General features: G+C 45.4%; 1 protein-coding gene and 1 long non-coding RNA gene across 2 annotated transcripts in view; one reads left to right on the top strand and one right to left on the bottom strand.

Moving 5' to 3' along the window:
- Window positions 1–1,072: 1,072 nt before the first annotated feature.
- Window positions 1,073–15,806, bottom strand: LOC143788290 (histone H2A.Z-like). Its single transcript, XM_077277834.1, has 6 exons — window positions 15,791–15,806; window positions 15,308–15,427; window positions 14,286–14,363; window positions 12,801–12,914; window positions 1,744–1,873; window positions 1,073–1,343 (listed from the first exon to the last, which is right to left on the bottom strand). The coding sequence occupies exons 2-6, from the start codon at window positions 15,308–15,310 to the stop codon at window positions 1,282–1,284; spliced, it is 387 nt and encodes a 128-aa protein (XP_077133949.1). The 5' UTR covers window positions 15,311–15,427; window positions 15,791–15,806; the 3' UTR covers window positions 1,073–1,281.
- LOC143788297 (uncharacterized) overlaps window positions 9,806–25,093 on the top strand; it is a 76,232-nt gene continuing 60,944 nt past the window's right edge. The window contains exon 1 of the long non-coding RNA XR_013218599.1: window positions 9,806–9,887. This is a non-coding gene — a long non-coding RNA (uncharacterized LOC143788297). The remainder of the gene's footprint in view (window positions 9,888–25,093) is intronic.

Below are 25,093 nucleotides of genomic sequence, written 5' to 3' on the forward strand. Positions count from 1 at the left end.
TGAGATGAAACAACAAACGCAGCAGGAAAATAGTTTTAGCAAATTTGAGGTCCGCTTTCTAGATAGCAGAAGACAGAAAGCATACTTTCATGGTCAGTAGAAAACCCTAACAAAACACATCCAGAAATTACTTTAGGACTCTGGCATTAACTCATAATACCAGAGTGGCAATTCCTGATCAACAAGAGCTTTCCAGACACAGTAACGAAACTGCAGCTGTGAACTGGAACCAAAATACAAAAACAAAACATGGACGAATGTCCAACTTATCTAGTAGATGTCTGGGAGCAGGAACAAGCACAGAGAGGCTTCTGATAACATTGTTGACCGGCAAGCATCTAACAGAGAAGCCAGGTTATATAGCGACACCCAGATCTAATCAGAACAGGTGAACAGGGAAGATGATGTCACAAGTTCAATTCCACCAGTAGCCACCGGGGGAGCCCAGAATCCAAATTCACAACAGGTGTCACTTTTGGGCATTCTGCCATATAGACCCCTCAAAGTGACTTCAAATGTGAGGTGGTCAAAAAAAAAAAAAAATTATATATATATATATATATATATATATATATATATATATATATTTTAAATCGCTGTTTAGCTTTTAACCCTTAACAAAATTTGTTTCCAAAAGGTTGTGCCAGTATAAATTAGATATGTGGGAAATGTTATTTGTTGTTAAGACAAATATGTCACAAAATAGTTAAGGGCATAAAAACTAAAAGTTTAAAAATTTGCAAAATAGCAGTTTTTTTATTTTTTGAAACAAATAAATGCAAGTTATATTAAAATTTTTTACCACTAACGTGAAGTTAAATATGTCGCAAAAAAAAAAAAAAGTCTAAGAACTGCCAAGATCTGTTGAAGTAACAAAGGGACAGTGGTCATAATTGTAAAAATTGGCCCGGTCATTAACATGCAAACCACCCTCAGGGTAAAGGGGGTTTTTAAAGTCCAACTGTGGCTTTCTAGTTAATGCAAATTGAGATTTGCCTTCACTCTGCTCAAGTGTAAATTGCAGTAAGAGAAATCAACTATTCACAAGAGACGCCTTAAAATAGCAAAAATGTCAATAGCAAGGAGGAATGCTGTCATTTATTCAAAAGTTATCAAGACATTTATAGGTTAATAACAATAAAAGTTTAAAATAATTCCCAGCCATTACAGTCCAGGACTGGCTTTCCTTGTAGCTAAAACTGGTTACATTTCAAGTGTCAGGCTGCATCTCAGACAGGAACTGAAATTTCAGGGACAGTCCATCCATGTTTGAGGGTTCAGTTAGATCCCCTTCTGTTGCTCTTTTTTGCCTATCAAGGACTTGTGAATATGAGGAATGACACCTAGAATGAAAATTAGAGGTTTTAAAGAACCACAATAACTAAGCTACACATTTATGTAATGCCCACCAATAGGTGAAGCACAGTTCTGTCATCGGGCCACACAAAAAAAAAAATACAAATAAAACCCACCCACACTAGACCAAAAACTCAAGGTTGTGTTTAGTATTGCAGTGCATCCTCAGACAAACTACTGTGTTTAAAGAAAACAAAATATATATATTACATATACACACACTGCTGCCGCCTTCTTGCCAAGGCCAAGAATTGAATACGCCCTTGTTCAGATGTCCACCCTCCCCCTGTATAAATACATGTCACTTGATCTCCATAACAAAGTCGTTAAAGCTAATCCTTCATAGTAAACAGCTGTAGATCTGAAAGTACCCATCAGCGTACTTACCACCACCAGCAATAGTAGCCTTAATGAGGGCATCCAGTTCTTCATCACCTCTTATTGCAAGCTGCAAGTGACGTGGCGTAATACGCTTCACTTTGAGATCTTTTGAAGCGTTTCCTGCCAATTCAAGTACCTTAAAGTGAAGAGCAAAAAAATAAATAAAGTCTATATTACACATACAAGACTGTTTAGAGATCACAAGGCATTGTTGAATCATGCAATAAAATTGTTTATGACTTTTAGAATTCATGCTACCATTCACCCTGATGAAGTACGGTAAATGTTGCATAGTTTGGTCGCAGAAGAAACTTGTGAGTAGATTATATGGGGTAATTCAACTTTTATCTACACAGAAAATGAGGTACATGCATCAGCTTCTTAATACATCATAACAGGAAGTCTAAAAGACCTTTTACCAGAGAGAGTGAAACCAGAGTACAACAAGTATATGCATTACACTGAACTAATCATATAACAACAACATCACCACCATCTGTCAGAAAAGTGTAAACTCCTCCTGCACACAAAAGTCTAACTGTTGCATATCTGCCAACAGTAAATAGAATGGAGGGATTTTTTTTAAGTGTGTAAATAAAAAAAAATCCCTCTATTCTAAGTGTACAGAAGAGAAAAAAAAAAAAAGAAACCCTTGCACTTTAACTTTACAGGATAATCCCCCACCCATGGAATGGCTGAACTTGTGGAATGGTTAAGGTACAAGAGATGGGGCCTGCACCGATTGGCAGATTAGAGCCCTTATACTCCCCTCCTTCAAGAAAAGGGCAGCAGTGCACATGCTTGACCACTGCTCCGTTCATCTTCTATAGGGCTGCAGAGTGTTGCACTTTACTCTTCCATTCATTCCCTATGGGGTTTGCTGGGAAAGCAGTCAGGCATGTGCACTGCTGACCCATTTTCAGCAGGATAAATTATTTTACCAGTGATGTGGGGCACACTCAATTGGTAAATGATAACTTGTCACTGGAGAACCTTTTTATTTGAGATTTATTAGTGTTCAGTGCACTCTGAACAGAAGATTTGCAGAATCTGCTGCATTGGCATTTGCTGTGTAGTGTATCTTCCAGCAATAGCTGTAGAAGCCATGCTTCTATGACTGAAAGCCAGGAGGAATAAAACAATTATCCCAGTCAAACATACTAAACCTGCAGATGAACCCCATATCTGCAGGTTAGTAGCATTTGGGGACATGGCAGGTTCCCTTGAATGAACGGTGTGCACCCAGTTCATTAAAAAAAAAAAAAAATCACACACCACTAAGAGCATTACCGGTAAGTAATCCGGTATTTTCTATTCGACATGACAGCACCCACTTAAGAGATTTACAGAGACTATCACTTGGGTGGGTTCACCGTGTCCATGACCGATATTCCAAAGGTTAAATCAGAGGAGGAAGATTGTCTACACTATAGTGCTTATAAAAAAGTACTGGGCGAAGACCAGGTTGCGGCCTTACATATAAGGTCTATTGGGACGTCTGCCTTTTCTGCCCAGGAAGCCAACAAAGCCCTTATAGAGTGCTCCCACTTGTTGGTGGATCTTTTCCTTTAGCCTTATATGCCAGGATTATTGCATCTCTAATCCAGCGGGATAATGTATTCTTCGTAACTCTGGGGCCTTTTTTCCCCCTGGAAAGATACAAAGAGCCCTACTCTGTCTCCAGTCCCTGGTCCTGTCTAAGTAGGTCAGAACAGTCCTCTATACATCCAGGGTATGAAGTTTTTCCTCTTCTGGAGTCGAGTGATCCTCATAAAAAGTAGGCAGGAAGATATCTTGGGATCTATGAAACTTAGAAACTTTCAGAAGATAGGACGGGTCCGTTTTTAAAACTATTCTGTCAGGTTTTACTGATAAAAACGGAGGATCTATTGACAAAGCTTGGAGATCGCTCACCCTCCTAGCAGATACCAAAGCTATTAATATTGTTTTTAATGAGATGTTTCAATGAGGCTGTATGAAGAGGCTCAAAAGGGCTTCTTGTTAATGTGTCCAGGACTAAACTCAGATCCCATTGTGGGACCTGTGGTACATGGAGCGGTTTTGATTGTTCACATGCAGACAAAAGGGATATCCACCTATTGCCTGCAATATCATAATTAAAGAGCTCCTAGAGCTGAAATTTGAAATTTTAGAGTGCTTGCAGAGAGACCTAACTCAAGTCCCTTCTGCAGAAACTAATATTGGAAATATGGGTATTTCAGTAGAAAACTGCGCTGTGTGGAACCCGAGAAAGAAAAAAAAATATATAATAATTGTCTATACCCGATAGGGACAAAAGATGACTGGGCTAGATTCATGATGTCTGATGTAATGGACATGAGACTGTTTGACCGCACACCTCCTTGATGGTTTAAGTAAGCTACTGAGGTAGTGTTAGAAAAGATCCTTGTATGGGAGCCTTGCAGCTGCGGAAGAAAGTAGGAGTATGGCATAATATATTGCCCTTAATTCTTTTACATTAGAAGAGTTGCTAGATTCTGCTCTAGACCAAAGACCCTGAACCATCTGCTCCTGAAAATGTGCACCCCAGGGACTAGCGTCTGTGGTCACTATGTTCGAAGGAGTTATTACCCAAAGAACTCTGCCCGAGAGAATTTTTTTTTTTTCCCCTCCGATCCAGCTACCATGTAAGGGAGTGAACCACATCCAATGTTAGAAATATTGTTTGATCTAAATATCCCTGCCTTCTAATGTCCTCCTCTAATAACAATCTCTGCAGTTCTCTAGTATGTAACTGCCCATTGTACCGCAGGAATACATGAAGTTAATGAACCTAGCAAGGACATGGAGTTTCTTAAATGATATACTATGCTTTTCAACAGCTAGGCTTACCCTATTGACTATGGATGTCTTATTCTCAGGAAGCAGACATTTTTGGCTTACTGAGTCTAGAAGAAGTCCAAGAAACCTTTGACACGTTACCGGTTGGAGTCTGGATTTTTCCCCAAATGATAATCCAGCCAAGTTTTTGCAGAGAAACAACAACTTCCCCCAACCTCTGCTCACACCGAAGGGGGGGGGGGGGGGGGGGGGGAATTTCCTACTATTAGAAGGTTGTCTTGGTATGGAATAACTAGTGTATCTTTTACCCGTAGATAGGATATTACCTCTAATAATAATTTGGTGAAAATTCTGGGAGCCATACACAACCCGAAGGGCATTGCTCTAAATTGTAGATGACAAATCTGGCCCTCCAATACAACCACCACTCTGAGGAATTGCCGGTGTGATTGGTGTATAGGAAGATAATACGCATCTTTAAGATCCAAAACCACCATATAGCAACCAGGAAACAGATTTATAGCTGAACGTATATAGACTCCATCTTAAAGGTCTTGGATCTTAAAAAGGTGTTTAATTTTTTTAGATTTATTATAGTCCTGAAGGATCCATCAGGTTTGGTTATCAGAATCAAGGGGGAGTAGTATCCCTTCCCTATTTGAGATGATGGAACCTCTATTAACACCTGTTTGGCCAAGAGAGACTTAATTTCAAGCTCTAACACCAACTCTGCTGTGGTTTAGATTTCAAGGGTGTCAAAAGGAAGGAATCCGGAGGCATCCAGATAAGGTCTAAGGTTAGGCCTGATGATACTATATTGATGGCCCATGAATTAGTTATTAGTTATTTCCTTCCATTGTTGAGAAAAATTAAGCAATCTACCCCCTACTGGCAGAAAAGAACTAGCGGGATCTATCAGCCGGCTTGAAGGGACGTCTATTAAATAGGTTCCCTTTCTGTCTGAACTCCTTGTTATTCCAGTGGTCCTTAAAGTCTTTTCTCCTGCAAAATGGTGGCTTCCTGAATGCCCTTCTGTAAGAAGGAACAAAAGGATTAGGAAACCATTTCTTCCCCTCGCCTGCTTTGGTTAGGATATCGTCCAGTACAGTCCCAAAAAGGTACTCATGCTGACAGGGTATCGCACAGCTTAGATCTGAATTGATCATCACCCTTCCAATTTTTTAACCATAATGCTCAGAGCTGTATGGGTTAGATTAGCCGTCCTGGCTGCCAAACGGAGAGAGTCTATTGAGGCATCTGACAAAGGCCGCAGCACCCTTAATCAAGGGAATAGAAGCACGCAATTTCTCTGGACATACCATTCTTTATATTCTGGTCCAGCCAAACCAGCATAGATCTGCCAGTACATGTGGCTGAAAATCGCCGGCTTGAATGCCATGATGCAAGCTTCCCAGGATCTCTTTAGAAGCGCAACTGATTTCCTATCCATCGGATCAGCTAGAGTTCCTGCGTCATCTACAGGTAAGGAGGAGCGGTGAGAAGTGGAGGCTACAGCCGCGTCTAAATTAGCCCAAGTCATCATCGGATGGGTAGCACCTTTTACAAGATATGGGCACGAATCTTTTCTGCCCCTGTTTGTCCCACTCCTTTTTAATCAGATCCTTAATAGTCTGAATAACAGGGAATATGACCTTTTCGCTGGGAGAGACCCACAACCAACCTCCTGTGGAGTCTGGGGTTCTTTGGATTCTGGTAACCCCATTGTGTTTCTAACAGATTTAACTAGATTAACCCCATCAGTAGGAAAAGCCGGATTACTCACCGGTAATGCTCTTTTAATGAGTCCACAACAGCACCCCACATGAGAGAGAGGGATTCGCCCATAGGAACAGGAAACCTACAGAATAAAAGGAGGCGGTCCCCTCTCCTCCTCAGTTTAGTTTACAGAGTATAAAAAGGAAACCGCAAAAGCTTTAGTATTAATTCTTATTCAGCAAAATATCTTAAAAACTCTATACAACCATTATTTGTGAATTAAAGAAAGAGCTGTGCATAATCAGGGAGGGTTGTAAATGGGTGCTGTCGTGGACTCATTAAAAGCATTACCGGTGAGTAATCCGGCTTTTTACCCTTCGCCACGACAGCACCCCACATGAGAGACTTTCCGAGAGTCATTATTCGGGTGGGATTACTGTACTAAGAACAGCTCTACCAAAGGTCAAATCAGAAGATGAAGATAGATCAAGTCTATAATGGTTGTAAAAGGTAGAAGGTGTAGACCAAGTTGCGGCCTTACATATTAAATGGATCGGGACATCCGCTTGTTCCGCCCAGGAGGAAGCCATGGCTCGTGTTGAGTGCGCTTTAATGCCCACTGGAGGAATCTCGCCTTTTGATGTATAGGCCAAGCAGATAGCATCTCTGATCCATCGAGATATGGTAGCTCTCGTGACCCCATGTCCTTTCTTGTGGCCCTGAAAGGAGATAAACAGAGCCCTACTCTCCCTCCATGTTTGACACCTTTCTATATAAGTCAGGATGGCTCTTCTGACATCTAAGGTGTGGAACTTATGTTGTTCAGGGGTTACAGGAGAATCAAAAAAGGAAGGGAGAAATATTTCCTGTGACCTGTGGTAGGTGGATGCTACCTTAGGGAAGGTATGAGGGGTCTGGTTTTAGGACTATTCGATCATGGAATATCAGTAAGAAGGGTGGGTCTACTGATAGGGCCTGGATGTCGCTAACACGTCTGGCTGAGGTCAGGGCTACCAAGAGGGCTACTTTATATGTGAGGACATTTAGAGGTATAGAATCTAGAGGCTCAAATGGGGAGCTGGTTAAGGCTTCTAGCACTAGATTTAAATCCCACGGAGGTAAACGGGGAATATGTACCGGGTTACTTCGTTCACAAGATTTAATGAATCTGGAGACCCATCTATCAGCGGCTATATTATATCCATATAGGGCTCCTAACGCTGATATCTGGACTCTTAAGGTGTTTACTGATAGACCTAATTCTCTACCTTTTTGTAGGAACTCTAGAATAGGTGTTATCGGAACGTGTTTAGTGAATGGTATTTTTTGCCAGGAACTAAGTTCTTCATCACTGAAGGTGTAGCGTCTTTTAGCAGAGGATGGTAAGAATCCTCTTGTGTGTTGTTTTTCCCACTCTTAACCAGCTCCTTAATTGTGGGTATAGCGGGGAAGGACCTTCGTTTTCTTTGTCCTAACCCTGCAAACATGATGTCCTGTGCTGACTTCTTTCCCTTCTCATCTGGGCACCCCATCGTGCTCCTGACGGCTTTAATTAAACTGTCTACACTACTATTTGGTAGACAAAAGCCTCCTTCATATTCCGATGAACTTGGCTGGGACTCCTCTTCAGAGGATTTTTGTACTACCTCTGACTCCGAGCTTACTGGAGATCGGGACCTGCTAGGCTGACGGGTACTGGTGCTACTTGTATGCGCCAGACCCTGCATCTCTTCGCGAATTAGGGCTCTAACGTCAGACGGAGTCATTACGTTTTCTTGCCATAAGGTCACTATGATGCACTCTGCACATAATCTTTGTGTATGAGTCTGGGAGGGGTTGTAAACATAAGGCACATTCTTTATGTTTGGTTTTATGTGTCCTTTTCTTGGTCTAGAGGAAGGGGATACAGGAGGAACATATATCAGCATATGGGAAGAGACCCTTTTAAAAACTCACCCAGTGAAGCTGACAGGTACCTGTTCTGGAGGCGGATTCTTTGAAGAAACATCCTTCTGTTTGGTGGTAGATCGCTTTTCCTGGGATCGATCCCCACTTTTGGTGCTGCTCCTGGCGCTTGTCTCCTTACTGGGAGACCGCTCTGTTGCAGGCAAGTGCGCTACATCGGCCGGTGAAGCCATACTTACACACACCGGCCGACGCTAGTGCTGCACTTTTTAAATCTGGCGCCGAATCTCCTGCCTCCCCGGACCCAACCCAGAAGTGCTCCAGCGACTTCCGGGTTAGACGCGCCGCTCCTCCTTACCATGCGGCGGCTGCTGGATAAGAAGCCGACCGCGCGCGTCCTCATGGAGCCGGGCGGCCCAGCGGTACCGAACCCGGACCATGGCGACGATCAGACGAGAGGGGAGGCTGCAAACAGTGGCTCCCCCGCCGCTGCTTCTGGCACCGCAGCCCCTGCCGTTCCCACGGAGACCGATGCAGGCGGGTGCATGGCCCAGGAATCCTTGAACTGCAGGTACTTCGGGTTCCCCATAGAAACCTAAACTGAGGAGGAGAGGGGACCGCCTCCTTTTATTCTGTAGGTTTCCTGTTCCTATGGGCGGATCCCTCTCTCATGTGGGGTGCTCTCGTGGCGAAGGGTAAAAACAGTCCTCTTAATCTGAAGAACCTGACATCTGTGAGATATCCGAATCTATCTCTCCACTCTACAAACGTGTCCGTTCTAGGTGAGGGTGCCCTTCTGCCTCTCTATATTCATAGAAGGGCTACTACTTAAGGACTCTAGCTCCTGACGGATCATTAAATGAAAATCGTCCATTCTGACTGATCCTTCCTGTTGTAAGGTATTGCCTATACAAATTTGACCTCTTAGGGTACCGTCACACAGTGCCATTTTCATCGCTACGACGGCACGATTCGTGACGTTCTAGTGATATCGTTGTGTCTGACACGCTACTGTGATCCGGATCCCCGCTGAGAATCGTACGTCGTAGCAGATCGTTTGAAACTTTCTTTCATCGTCTAGTGTCCCGCTGTGGCGGCATGATTGCATCGTGTGACACAGGTTGTATACGATGTGCTCACAGCAACCAATGGCTTCTACATCGCAAATACGTCAGGGGTTCAGTACACAAATCACATAGCTTATGTTTACTCTTTCCAGTCTTTTATCTATGAAAAAAATAGACATAAAATAAGCTACCATGAGCTTCAATGAAGCTTTTAAATGAGCTCACCTGGACATAAAACCATATAAATAACGGCTGTAGGGTTGTTTGATTAGCCTGGGGTGCAGACCTGGTTGATTTTCTGTCTTTTCCTGATTTCTCAGTGGAATATTGGTAATTTTAACTCCTCCAGTGGGCACTCAGCATTATCCTCTTGGGATGACATGTTTGCGCACACTCCACCATCTCCAAATGATTCATATAGTGGAGGAACTTCATACACCCTGCACAAAACACACCCCTTCCCCCCCCCCTCTTTTTTTAAAAAAAATCACCTGTTTCCAGCTGCGGCTGATCACTACAATGGCATCCAAGGAAGGAACACCATCCCCCAACACCGCACCCCCATCTACTTCCGGGACGCTGCCTCTACTGCGTGTGCTCGTGCCACCAAGCTGCTTCCTGGTGCTATGCGGCAGCGACTCTTACTAGACCTTTCAGGAGGTAAGCGCTGCTCCACGCTGATAACTCCGCCACATTCACTGCGGTTCCCGTGGGGGAATCTCTCGTGACCGCACAGCAGACCGTCCAAACAGTGTCCCAGCAGGGAGATAGTTGACAACATAGGGGTATCCATCCTTATGTGACCAGGGGAGGGGGGAGCCAGCAGGAACATTCCCCCGACCCTGTCACCTGTACTGGAGCCCCTGCTGCTCAGCAGAGCCGTACAGGCGGGTATTCCTTCACAATATCTTCAGAGAGTCTTATCTGTAGGTTCCCAGCTAGGAACAGGAAACCAACTGGGGGGCCGCCCCTTTTATCTCTAGGTTTCCTGTTCTTAGGGGCAAATCCCCTCAAGTGGGTGCTGTCGTGGCAAATAGAAAATAAAAAAGATTTAGGAAGAGGATCCATCCTGGCAGAGAAGGAAGCAGATTCCTGTGATAAGATATATTGAAAGATTGATTTCTTGTAAATCAAAGATTACATGAAAATGAGCAGTTATTCTTTCATAACTTGGTCTATGTCTTGGCCAACTAGTCCGAGGTTGGTCTGACAGGTTCTCTGTAATCCACTCCCCTAGACTGACTTAGCTCTCCTTATGCATACATTACTGCAATAAGGCAGCCAGTGTTCAGTTCGTGTTGTCTATTTGGGAAGCAGGAATCTAATGGCAGGTTCCCTTTAGGCTAAGAGAAGTAGTCCAGTCATAATTAATGACATGCAATTGGATAGGTAATAGACTGGTGGGGCATCCAATTTCATCACACTTCACTAATCAGCTGTCAGCCATTGCACTTAAGTTCCAATTCAAGAGAGCTGATAGGTGGTCTGTTCAGGTACCAGGTGTCAATCAGCAATTAATGACCTCTCCTTAGGATAAACCTGGAAAACCCCAAGGCATGACAGTGCATAGACCTGCTTGGTTCATAGGTGCTCAAGTAGGGTTCCACCCCAAATGCATTATATATACACAAAGAACTTGGCACTCCATGGTATTGTACAGTACCCACAAGCAAGTTTTGCCATACCACAGGGCTGTTACTATAAACTCTGCAGAGAAAGTAGACAGATCAATCTGATCCTATAAGATGGAAACCTCAGTTTGTGCATCTTAGGCTACTTTCACACTGGCGTTAACTGCAATATGTCGCAATGCGTCGTTTTGCCAAAAAAACGCATCCTGCAAAAGTGCTTGCAGGATGCGTTTTTTCTGCATTGACTAACATTAGCGACGCATTGACACACGTCGCAACCGTTGTGCGATGGTTGCGCCGTGTTGTGGCGGACCGTCGGGAGCAAAAAACGTTACATGTAACGTTTTGCTCCCGATGGTCCGCTTTTTCCGACCGCGCATGCGCGGCTGGAACTCTGCCCCCACTGCACCTCACAATGGGGCAGCGGATGCGCTGGAAAAATGCATCCGCTGCCCCCGTTGTGCGGCGGAGACAACGCTAGCGTTGGTGACCTCGGCCCGACGCACTGCGACGGGCCGGGCCCGACGCCAGTGTGAAAGTAGCCTACCTTGACAAAGTTTATCTTCATTTTCTCTAAAAAGCTTAGTCCTAAAATTGCAAGTCATTCGCTATTCTTTAGTTAGGAGATACTTACTGATTGAGGTCCCAGAAATCAGCCCAAGAACAGGGCTTTGGATCCAAGGAATTAGGTCCTGCTGAGCCCAGTCTCGAAAGGAGTAGTGCATGCTTGACCTCTATTCCATTCATTGAATATGGGACTGCACTTGTATCCAGCAGTTCCATAAAATAATGAAAAGTGCTGAACCAAGAGACTTGACATCTATTGTGCCCCAAAATAGTTATGAGTAGTTTTCCCCAAGAACAGTTCTCTGCAAAGATTGTGGAACTTCTACAAAGTGCCAGTCATAGAAACCCATTGATAAAGAGCTGCAGGATAATATTTTTCATGTTGCGCTCGGGAAGATCATACCACTGGCTTCACAAGCAGCAGGAATGCAGAAGACAAGCGCTTTCCCTAGCAGACCCCAGCAATTTTATCATGCAAAAAAGTATGGCCACATTCCATAGCCCATGTGTTACATAGGACTAAAGGCAGCATCTATTGCGTTCGCTGTACTCTTATCACCATCATTTGTGATGTTAAAAAGTGAAGGGGGTGGGATACATTTTTGGGGTTTGCATTGTTAGCTTTATAGTTCTGACTAAATGCTAGTCCCTTAAGGTACCGTCACATTAAGCGACGCTGCAGCGATAGCGACAACGATGCCGATCGCTGCAGCGTCGCTGTTTGGTCGCTGGAGAGCTGTCACACAGACCGCTCTCCAGCGACCAACGATGCCGAGGCCCCCGGGTAACCAGGGTAAACATCGGGTTGCTAAGCGCAGGGCCGCGCTTAGTAACCCGATGTTTACCCTGGTTACCAGCGTAAAAGTAAAAAAAACAAACAGTACATGCTCACCTGCGCGTCCCCCAGCGTCCGCTTCCTGACACTGACTGAGCTCCGGCCCTAACAGCACAGCGGTGACGTCACCGCTGTGCTTTCACTTTAGGGCCGGATCTCAGTCAGAGCAGGAAGCAGACGCTGGGAGACGCGCAGGTGAGCATGTACTGTTTGTTTTTTTTACTTTTACGCTGGTAACCAGGGTAAACATCGGGTTACTAAGCGCGGCCCTGCGCTTAGTAACCCGATGTTTACCCTGGTTACCAGTGTAAAACATCGCTGGTATCGTTGCTTTTGGTGTCAAACACAACGATACACGGCGATCGGACGACCAAATAAAGTTCTGGACTTTATTCAGCGACCAGCGACATCACAGCAGGATCCTGATCGCTGCTGCGTGTCAAACTAAACGATCTCGCTAACGAGGACGCTGCAACGTCACGGATCGCTAGCGATATCGTTTAGTGTGACGGTACCTTTATATTGCACTTTAAGGCTTACCTCAGCAGTGAGATACTCCAGGATTGCTGCTGTGTAAACTGCAGCCGTTCCACCAACACGGCCGTGACTGGTAGTTCTGTTTTTCATAAGACGATGGATACGACCCACTGGAAACTGAAGTAAAATCAGATGCTTAGGCAAGAAAATAGAAAAACCCTAACAGCAAGTAATCCTCAGAGCTTGTGGGGTACATAGCATGAGTGAGGCATGTGTCCCAAATAGTAATGAGGTCCACAACACTGCCAAATAGCTTGGCCATTTCCATAATGGAGTGCTCTTGCCATTCAAATAGTCAGTGTCACCACACAGAAAGTAAAAAAGACAACACGTATTTTGAACAAAACACCCAATGGACACTGGGTAGAAGCCCCCTCACCTCTAAAATCCAAATAAGCACTTAAAGTCTTAGGGTATGTGTCCACGATCAGGATGGCCGGCGGTATCGCCGGAGCGGCAAACCCGCTAGGCGCTAAGCCCCGCCCCCTTCTGGGACACGATGATGCCAGATGTGTTCATTGTACACATCCGAGATCATCGCACCCCTCGCATAGGGCCCTGTGTTATTCCTCGCCGCAAGGAACACGGACATGCTGCGATCTGAAAAGATGCGCAGCATGTCCGGAGTCGCAGGGCCACAGCATGCGTGTATCCACGCATAGTGGACACGGGATTTCAAAAAATCCCCTCCACTATGCTGGAACATCTGGACGCTGCGTGTTTGACGCTGCGGCCCCACGCAGCGTTTCCTGACCGTGGACACGTACCCTAAGGTTATGTGCACACGCTGCGTATCCACAGCGGTTTCCCATGCATTTACAGTACCATGTAAAGCTATGGGAAATGAAATCTGCAGTGCACATGCTGTGGAAAAAACCGTGCGGAAACGTAGCGGTTTATTTTCCGCAGCATGTCAATTCTTTGTGCCGATTCCGCTGCTCCAATAGAAATCTGCAGGTGAAAACCCGCAAAGGAAGCCGCAATAGAAACCATGACAAATCCGCAGCGGTTTTGCACTGCGGATTTATCAAATCCGCTGCGGAGAATTCCGCAATGGAATCCGCAGCGTGTGCACAAGCCCTTAATGAAAAGAGCTACTCATACATCCATACGTTCTCTGGACAATGGAGCTCAAGTGAAAATGCATGGTATCAATTAAGTGTGTTAGTCACATGTAATTGACCATGTGTGCAGCTTCACCATGTTTTACAGAACATAGCCATGATTGCTGCCAAATATACCACCATGCTTCCACACACACACAAACTTGATAAAGATGCCAGTATGGCCTTTATTATCCACTAGTATCCTCAGTACATTGTATGGCAAAAAAGAATCAGTCCAAACTATAGCATGTCCAACCACACTCATATCCATGGATGAAAAGAAGAAAAAAAATTTAAATTTTCCTTAAAGTTAAATACAAGAACAGAGTTAAAGTAACAACACTCACAATTATTGTAAGAGATGTGGTTAGCCATTGCTTACCTGCAGTCCTGCTCTTGAAGAACGGGTAACAGAAGTACCTTTAGATTTGCCAGAATCTTTACCAGCCTTGCCTTCAGCCTGTAAAGTGAAGAGTGGATGACTATTGGAAATTCTCTACATTTAGTTGTAGTGTAAAGCCACAGTTCACAGTTTATAAGCCAAACCAGGCGTGGGTGGAAAACGCAGAAGGGGTGACGTGTTTCTATTATACTTTTCCTCTGACTGGTCAGTATGTGTTACACTCCTGGTTTTAGTTTACAATTACTGAACATGTGAAGGTGTTCTTAACACACAAATGGAGAAAAAAAAAACACAAAAAAAAAAAACAAAAAACACATTTGTGTGTGAATGGTGGCAAGCAGCAATATCCAGCTATCTGGAAACCTGTGCATGAATATACAGTGTTTTTACCTCTACCAGCTCCCAGATTAGATAAACTACCAAATTAATAGCATGGGCCAGGTCTACAGAGGCTTATGTTTTATGGAGTATAGCCACAAGTTTGGGGACAGACTAGAAAATATATTTTCCTATAGACAGAATGTGTGATTACTTGCTGATCCCAGTTATGAGATCTCAAGAAAGAGAACAGTGGCTTCCAAAAATCAAAAATCCATTTGGCTTGCCAAATAGAGTATTCCCAAGCACTACACAAGCTGTTGATTTCAGTGGGTGCCTTGGAATGCCTTCTCCGGAAGATAAAACAACACATTCAGCCACCAATAATCACACCTGGATTTCCATGTAATCAGTTACAGTTTGAGAGAAATACAGCCAGTAAAGCACAGACTTAAGGTGGTGTCCTAAAGTTATATGGAAGGAATGTGGTCAGCTCATCTGCTTTAGCAGTAGTATAGAGCTTAATGAGGCAAAACACACAACAGGACATGTGTACAGTGGAGTACCTACACCAGAAACTAAGTCACACAAAAAAATCCACACGTGAGCATAAAGTCAGAACTTGCTCTTGACAGGAAGGGTAACTAAAACCACACTAGTCCAGCCTAGGTACCCTAACTTACCATAATGTGAGCACACGCAGTCCAAAGACCCTGGATTTAAAGTACAAAGTCAGGGCACTAGTAACAGGGCTGGGAGCTCAAACTCAGAAATGCACCAGTGGCAGAGGTCTTCTTGTACCTAGAGAGTGACGAGAGTGACCAGAGTAACACCATAAAGCAACTTAACCAGACAATTTCAGCTTACCACCCATACTAAGGGGACCCAAGTATATACATCACAAGTCAATTAACCTTATAGCATCAAAAGCTAAATCACTAAAATGGAGGTAAAAAGAAACATCACTTCAATGGTACAGAAACCAAAATCACATGTATTAGGACTATCCCTTAAATCCAGATCCTAATGATAACATAACCCTCAGCCCTCAGCCCTCAGCCCTCAGCCCTCAGCCCTCAGCCCTCAGCCCTCAGCCCTCAGCCCTCAGCCCTCAGCCCTCAGCCCTCAGCCCTCAGCCCTCAGCCCTCAGCCCTCAGCCCTCAGCCGGACAGCTGCTTCACCTTCTCTGGATCTGCTACAAATGAGGCTTTCAGAGTTAGGTGTCTGTATAAATGATCCTTCTCCTATCAGAGCAGTCTTCACCCCTGCTACATAATTATGTCAAATCAGTGTCCTGCCTGGGGTGAGTGGAAGAAACTACCACGCCTTAGGCCTCTTTCACACTTCAGTTGTTTGACGTCAGTCTAAAACCGTCATTTTCCTCAAAAAACGGATCCGTTTTTTTTTTTTGACGGATCCGTTTTTTCCCCCATAGACTTGCATTAGCGACGGATTGTGACGGATGGTCGTCCGTTCCATCCGTCATGCGACGGATCCGTCAAAATTTAGCGGACGTCATCTAGACATTGACGTTCATCTAGACGTTTTTTGTCTCCGTTGAAATGGCGGATCGCGACGGATCCGTCGCGTCCGTCATTTCATAGAATGGCCACCTATGGGCGACGGATCCGTCGCGATCCGTTTTTTGGCGGATCCGTCGCCCCAATCCGTTTTTTCAACAATTGTGACGGATCCGTCGATCCGTCACTTTGTCGGAAGTGACTGACGCCAAACGACTGAAGTGTGAAAGAGGCCTTAGGCTACTTTCACACTAGCGTCGGGAAAGACCCGTCGCTGTGCGTCGGGCCGACGTTCCCGACGCTAGCGTGGTCTCCGCCGCACAACGGGGGCAGCGGATGTATTTTTCCAACGCATCCGCTGCCCCATTGTGAGGTGCGGGGAAGTGCGGGGAGGTGGGGGCGGAGTTCCGGCCGCGCATGCGCGGTCGGAAAAAGCGGACCGTCGGGAGCAAAAAACGTTACATGTAACGTTTTTTTCTCCCGACGGTCCGCTACCACACGCCCAAGCGTCGCAAAACGGACGCGACGTTTGGCAATGCGTCGCAAATGCGTCGCTAATGTTAGTCTATGACGAAAAAGCGTATCCAGCAAGAACTTTTGCTGGATGCGTATTTTCGGCAAAACGACGCATTTGCGACGTATTGCAGTTAACGCTAGTGTGAAAGTAGCCTTAGGCTACTTTCACACTAGCGTCGTGTACTGCACGTCGCAATGCGTCGTTTTGGCGAAAAAACGCATCCTGCAAAAGTGCTTGCAGGATGCGTTTTTTCTCCATAGACTTGTATTAGCGACGCAGTGCGACGCACTGCCACACGGCGCAACCGTCGTGCGACGGTTGCGTCAGACCGTCGCCACCAAAAAACGTTGCTTGTAACGTTTTTTGGTGCGTCGTTCCCACCTTTTCCGACCGCGCATGCGCGGCCGGAACTCCGCCCCCGCCTCCCCGCACCTCACAATGGGGCAGCGGATGCGTTGAAAAACAGCATCCGCTGCCCCCGTTGTGCGGCGGTACGTCGCAACAACGCGATTTGTCGTATGTCGTCCGACGCTAGTGTGAAAGTAGCCTAACTTTATATAGGAGCCTGATAAGAGTTGTAGTAAGGAATAATGGGGAGGAGGAATAGGAAGGAAAGTGCATCTCAAATGTATACAATGGACTAAGAGCATATAGTAGTTGCTGCACAGAACAGTCACATCAGAACTGGAGACATCCAGTATACAAATAATGCATTTAGCATGAAACATTTGAAATAAATATATTGATATTAGACAAGGTCAATAAAGAGGTGACAGTGCTCCCCCTAGTGACAAAGAGGTGAATGCAACGCTAGATGCAAACTAAGGCCTCATTAAAAGACGTGTATTTTCTCACATATTTGTTCTATCCATAGTTTTCAAGGATAGAACACATACCCATTATAATCTATGAGGCAGTTCAGATGTCTATGTTTTTTTGAGGAACGTCCCTTTTTTATCAGCGTCATGGATGAAAATCACTCATAAAGTCTATGTGTCCGTGAAAATCACGGACAGCACACAGATGACATCAATGTGCCATCCATGTTGCTGTACATAATTAACGTTGTAATGGAAAGGAAAAGCTTTGCAATCTATTTATTTTTGTCGCACAATAAAATCACTGATGAAACACTGATGATAAAAACAAACACATAGATGAAACTCAGATCAAAAAAACTGATGAATCTCAGACCAGTTTCTGTGTGCATAAAAAATAACAAACGTCTGAATAAGGCAAATACAGCAACAATACGTATATTTTATTATCAGCGTAAAAAACATATTCATCTATTAAAGTTAATATTTTCAACCTACAAAACACTTGTATAAATACATAATATAAGCCACTCTCCATCAGTCATAATACAGTGCATAGATACAGTGGGGCCGATTCATTAAGACTGGCTTAGCGCACAATCACGCTATGCCAGTCTTGGAGAAGTAGAAGGTGCCAAATTCATAAAGAGGCACACGCCAGGTAATGAATTTGGCACCTCTCCTAAGTGGCGTGCGTCTCCAAGCACTGTACCAGAAATACTACTCCAGGCACGGGCAATTTTCATGAATTTGATGGGCAGGCCACGCCCCCGACTCAGCTCCAGCCATTCAGCAGACCTGACTCACACTGGCATGAGGATGCCAAAAGTTGCTAAAAGTTTGCGCAACTCCATGATGCACAAAAATTTAGCGACTTTTCAAAGTGTTTACACTACCTTTATAGCGTAAAACCTTTTATGAATCAGCCCCATAGTGCACTATCCCCAGCATAAAAAGTGATACAAAAAAAGAAAAAATTAAATAAAAATATATAATAAAATAATTGATTATGAAGTCAAGAATAACTAATTTAGAGTCACTTTATTAATTGTGATTCTAGGACATAGAGTTCCCTTATCATATATAGTGAAAGGATCAGTAGGGGTCTGACCACTGTGACCCCTAGTGTATCCAGAGAGCAGGCTTGACCTCCTCTCCATTTATTGTCTATAGGACTGCCAGTGAAAGCCAAGTGCTTTACTCAGCTATTACCGGCTGTCATTTCTGCCAAAAGAAAGGTAGTGGAGTAGCCAGTCCAGAAACAGAAATTGCCAGATGTCTTTGCATAGGACGTGACGTTGGTTCACTAGTGCCTTTACTAACCTTACCACCTACCCCCGTACACTTTGCCTAATTCCCCTTCCACCGTGGCCTCGCATTTTCCCAGGCATGTTGCTCAGATAGTGTGGCAGGAGCACAGAATTAGCAGTAAAAAATTTGATTTTAAACTCTGCACCACCTCTGCAAACAGCTGAATTTCAGCGGCAGTAAGTTCCAAGGAGAAATATGGCATGCTGTATCGCGTTAGCCACAGAAGAAAGAATTATTTGAGTGTGGATGAGGCCTGTATGACAAAAAAGATATGCTACAAACAATTTGAACATCAGATGTTACCTACTGTCTGACGTTAGGAACACAATAATTTTTTTGTGGCCTCTGGATCAAGCCTCTATAACTAGTGTTGAGCGATACCTTCCGATACTCAAAGGTATCGGTATCGGAAGGTATCGGCCGATATCCAAAAAATATCGGATATCGCCGATACCGATACCCGATACCAATGCAAGTCAATGGGACACAAGTATCGGAAGGTATCCTGGATGGTTCCCAGGGTCTGAAGGAGAGGAAACTCTCCTTCAGGCCCTGGGATCCATATTACTGTAAAAAATAAAGAATTAAAATAAACAATATGGATATACTCACCCGTCCGGTGGCCCCTGGACCTTACCGATGTAACCGGCAGCCTCCGTTCCTAAGAATGAGGAGTTTAGGACCTTCGATGACGTCGCGGCTTGTGATTGGTCGCGTGACCACTCATGTGACCGCTCACGCGACCAATCACAAGCCGCGACGTCATCGCAGGTCCTAAACTCCTCATTCTTAGGAACGGAGGCTGCCGGTTACATCGGTAAGGTCCAGGGGCCGCCAGAGGGGTGAGTATATCCATATTTTTTATTTTAATTCTTTATTTTTTACATGAATATGGATCCCAGGGCCTGAAGGAGAGTCTCCTCTCCTCCAGACCCTGGGAACCATACACTGGGAACTTCCGATTCCGATTTCCGATATCACAAAAATATCGGAACTCGGTATCGGAATTCCGATACAGCAAATATCGGCCGATACCCGATACTTGCGGTATCGGAATGCTCAACACTATCTATAACACACTAGATGCTACAAAGTATTTTAAAGTCAGGTCTCCTACTGTATGACACTAGGAACAGAAGAATTTGTTGGTGCCCTCTGGATCAGGCCTCTATAACACAATAGATGCTACAAACTATTTTAAAGTCAGGTCCCCTACTGTATGACGTTTAGCAACAGAAAAAAAAAAAAAGTTCTGTGCATGAGATCTGCAGACAGCTTAATGTCAACTCAACAAATTGACAAAGTGTGATATGGCAGGCTGTCTCACTTTTTTCAACTGAAAAATTATAATTTTTTTTAATTTGCGCTAGATCTCCAGACAATTTCATATCACCACAGCACTAAATGAAAAGGTGGGATACAGCAGGCTAGTGAAAAAAAAAGTATTTAGATTGCTATAATCGTGCATGGAGCACAATAGAAGCAGTGCACAACACACTAGTAGGACATGTGCCCTGCTGGCTTTGCCTGTGGACCTCAGTAATGCTCCCCCCCCAAAAAAAAAAATGCTGGAAGGTAAATTTAACAGCCACACAGGACACTAGCTAGTTACACTGTCTGACTGATATACAACAGCCTAGCTAACAAGCTAAAATCTATCTGCTAACAGTGCTAGTGTCAAGAGCAGCCTCTCTGCGCTGGTACAGTGTAAAAATGGCACCAAAACAAGATGATGGCTCTTTATATGGAGATGGACATGTGATTTCAGCAGCCAATGGCACAAGCTGTGGTGTCAGGACATTGTGGATGTTTCCTGTGCCGATAGGCTAGCAGCAATATGCATACATACATAGTTAGAAAAAAAAAAGTTTACAGGAATGCCGCACCTCTGAGCTCTACAAACCCCTCCTCTCATCAAAAACGCTCATGATACACTACCATTGTCATTGTAAAAGTGCTGAAAATACTTTTGTGGCAACTCAAATATTTTCCCGCCCTTTTTACCGAATGTTACCGATTTTTACTGATTTTTATAAAATTTTGCTCGTGTTTCCGTTCACGAATCTGAATATGCCATATTTGTGCCGAACTTATATTTTTCGATCGTTTTTCAAACAAATTCGCTCATCAATACTGCTGACACATAGAGATGTTTTACCCTAGAGAAAGGACCATCCTGATTAGGGATATCTTGTCGCGATAGGAAGGATTTTACGCTTTTTGATCAAAATAGTGTTCAATGTTATTTCTGTGTACTATTACTATTTACTTACTGCAAGTTATTTGCTCATTGTTTTTTATCCTAAGTTATATAAAATGTCCGTTATTTTAGTATATATGGCCATTTACCTCACAAGCCCCAAACACTTTTCAAAAAGCTAGTAAGAAAAGCAATGTTACAAAATATTACTTAAATATTGTGTGCACCATAGTTTATATTTTTTCACACCAGTTATCCAAAACACATAATTTAATAATAATAATAATAACTAGATGGGCATTTCCTGAAGGAAATACATGGTGCTTGAACAGCGCTGCCAGCTTTACAGCAGCACTATTCACACACGGGACCAGGGGGGCCACTTACTTTTCCACACCCGGGACCAGGGGAGCACTTACTTTTCCACACCCGGGACCGGGGCGCACTTACTTTTGCACACCCGGGACCGGGGCGCACTTACTTTTGCACACGGGGCCGGGGGCGCACTTACTTTTGCACACGGGGCCGGGGGCGCACTTACTTTTGCACACGGGGCCGGGGGCGCACTTACTTTTGCACACGGGGCCGGGGGCGCACTTACTTTTGCACACGGGGCCGGGGGCGCACTTACTTTTGCACACGGGGCCGGGGGCGCACTTACTTTTGCACACGGGGCCGGGGGCGCACTTACTTTTGCACACGGGGCCGGGGGCGCACTTACTTTTGCACACGGGGCCGGGGGCGCACTTACTTTTGCACACGGGGCCGGGGGCGCACTTACTTTTGCACACGGGGCCGGGGGCGCACTTACTTTTGCACACGGGGCCGGGGGCGCACTTACTTTTGCACACGGGGCCGGGGGCGCACTTACTTTTGCACACGGGGCCGGGGGCGCACTTACTTTTGCACACGGGGCCGGGGGCGCACTTACTTTTGCACACGGGGCCGGGGGCGCACTTACTTTTGCACACGGGGTCGGGGGCGCACTTACTTTTGCACACGGGGCCGGGGGCGCACTTACTTTTGCACACAGGGCCGGAGGCGCACTTACTTTTGCACACGGGGCCGGGGGCGCACTTACTTTTGCACACGGGGCCGGGGGCGCACTTACTTTTGCACACGGGGCCGGGGGCACACTTACTTTTGCACACGGGGCCGGGGGCGCACTTACTTTTGCACATGGGGCCGGGGACGCACTTACTTTTGCACACGGGGCCGGGGGCACACTTACTTTTGCACACGGGGCCGGGGGCGCACTTACTTTTGCACACTGGGGCGCACTTACTTTTGCACACGGGCCGGGGGCGCACTTACTTTTGCACACGGGGCCGGGGGCGCACTTACTTTTCACACACGGGGCCCGGGGGCACTTACTTTTCACACACGGGGTCGGGGGGCACTTACTTTTCACACATGGGGCCGGGGGGCACTTACTTTTGACACACGGGGCCGGGGGGGCACTTACTTTTGACACACGGGGCCGGGGGGCACTTACTTTTGACACACGGGGCCGGGGGGCACTTACTTTTGACACACGGGGCCGGGGGGGCACTTACTTTTCACACACGGGGCCGGGGGGGGGGGGCACTTACTTTTCACACACGGGACGAGAGGGTGTCAGTCACTTTATTCTGATGTTTGACTTTGATAAATGATCATGTCCTAAAATGGACACCATACATTTGCATAGCTGCCATCTTTGGAAGGTCAAGTTGGGGGTAATGGAAAGTTCGCCATTATTTCCTATGGGAATTTTTTTTTTTTAAATGCGATTTAAATAAAATCTACATATCGGATCGACTATAAAAGTCATAGCACACCTGTCCCCACCGAGGCCTTCGAAACGCCGCCTGAACGGGGTCTCTGCGCCGAGCGGTTTGGGCCGCATTAATTGCGGAAAACGCGGAGAAGAAGAAGAATAATAAAATATAAGAAATCGGATTACAATATGTTGCTTGAACCTAGGAGGGTTCAAGCACCATAATAATAATAATCTTTATTTATATAGCGCCAACATATTCCGCAGCGCTTCACAGCTTAACAGTTTCAAACACAACAGTCATAAGTAATAATGTTAGCAATACAATAATTAAAGCAAAATAAGATGACCCTGCTTGTGAGAGCTTACAATCTACAATGAGGTGGGGGAGATACAAAGTACAGGTGTGTATTTACAATGATGTATTTACAATGATGGTCCAGCCATCTTCAGGGGGTGGGGGTAGATGGAGATAGTGAATGGGCTACACACACACAAACATAAAATGACTTTGATTAGGGAACATGATAGGCCGCTCTGAACAAATGTGTTTTGAGGGAGCGCCTAAAACTATGTAAATTGTGGATGGTCCTAATATCTTAGGGTAGAGCATTCCAGAGGATTGGCGCAGCACGGGAGAAGTCTTGGAGTCGGGAGTGGGAGGTACGGATTAGTGCAGAGGTTAGTCGAAAGTCATTTGCAGAGCGCAGAGGTCGATTAGGCCGATAGACCGAAATGAGGGAGGAGATGTAAGGGGGTGCCGCACTGTGGAGAGCTTTGTGGGTGAGAACAAGTACTTTGAATTGTATCCTGTAATGAATTGGCAGCCAGTGTAATGACTGGCAAAGAGCGGACGCGTCCGAGTAACGATTTACTAGATGGACAACCCTGGCTGCTGCATTAAGGATAGACTGGAGAGGGGAAAGTCGAGTGAGGGGGATTCCAATTAGTAGAGCATTGCAGTAGTCCAGGCGGGAGTGGATCACGGTGACAGTGAAGGTTTTTGTTTCCATGGTGAGAAAAGGGCGGATTCTAGAGATGTTCTTTAGGTGTTAGCAGCATGAGCGGGCAAGAGATTGTATATGGGTGGAAAAGAAGAGATTGGAGTCAAACATAACACCCAGACAGCGCGCCTGCTGCCGAGGTGTTATTATGGTGCCACCCACGGAGAGGGAAATGTCAGATTTAGGGAGGTTAGTAGATGGCGGGAGCAGAAGAAGTTCAGTCTTGGAGAGGTTGAGTTTCAGATAGAGAGCGGACATGATGTTGGAGACTGCGGACAGACAGTCACTGGCGTTCTGTAGTACAGCGGGAGTAAGGTCAGGGGATGATGTGTATAGTTGTGAGTCATCAGCATAAAGATGGTACTGAAAGCCAAATCTGCTGATGGTCTGTACAACTGGGGCCGTGTAGAGGGAGAAGAGAAGGGGGCCAAGGTGTCATGAATCCCCAATGGCTAGGGATAGCACAGGACAAACAAAGTACAAATAAATAACGGACGAGCTCTAGGGTGATGGAACCTGGGCTGACCGCTGCCCTACGCCTGACAAACGCAACTAGAGATAGCCAGGGAGCGTGCCTACGTTGGTTCTAGACGCCACGCACCAGCCTAAGAGCTAACTAGTACTGCAGAGAAAATAAGACCTCACTTGCCTCCAGAGGAATGAACCCCAAAAGATATAGTTGCCCCCTCACATGTATTGACGGTGAAATGAGAGGAAGGCACACACATAGAGATGATATATATAGCTTTAGCAAATTGAGGCCCGCTGTAAACTAGAAAGCAGAAAGATACAAAAGGGGACTGAGCGGTCAGCAAAAAACCCTAATCAAAAATACCATCCTGAGATTACAAGAACCCATGTGCCAACTCATGGCACATGGGGAGAACCTCAGTCCACTAGAGCTACCAGCTAGCATAGAGACATAATAACCAAGCTGGACAAAAAAACCAAACAACTGAAAATCAGCACTTAGCTTATCCTGAAAGATCTGGGAGCAGGTAGGCAGGAACCAAACAGAGCACATCTGAATACATTGATAGCCGGCAAGGGAATGACAGAAAGGCCAGGTAAAATAGGAAACATCCAGCCTCTGATGGACAGGTGGAAACCAAAGGCCGCAACCCACCAAAGTCACCCAGTACCAGCAGCAACCACCAGAGGGAGCCCACAAACAGAATCCACAACAGTACCCCCCCCTTGAGGAGGGGTCACCGAACCCTCACGAGAACCCCCAGGGCGATCAGGGTGAGCTCTATGGAAGGCGCGGACCAAATCAGTCGCATGAACATCGGAGGCGACCACCCAGGAATTATCCTCCTGACCATAACCCTTCCACTTAA

Source organism: Ranitomeya variabilis, chromosome 1 (assembly GCF_051348905.1).
Source record: "Ranitomeya variabilis isolate aRanVar5 chromosome 1, aRanVar5.hap1, whole genome shotgun sequence".
Lineage (NCBI taxonomy): Eukaryota > Metazoa > Chordata > Amphibia > Anura > Dendrobatidae > Ranitomeya > Ranitomeya variabilis.

Bases quoted from the DNA above. Each gene is read 5' to 3' on its own strand.
- LOC143788290 (XM_077277834.1), bottom strand. The intron at 12,915-14,285 runs GTAAGCAATGGC...ATTTTACTTCAG, and splicing joins CTTCAAGAGCAGGACTGCAG to TTTCCAGTGGGTCGTATCCA. The intron at 1,874-12,800 runs GTAAGCCTTAAA...CTTCACTTTAAG, and splicing joins TGGAGTATCTCACTGCTGAG to GTACTTGAATTGGCAGGAAA.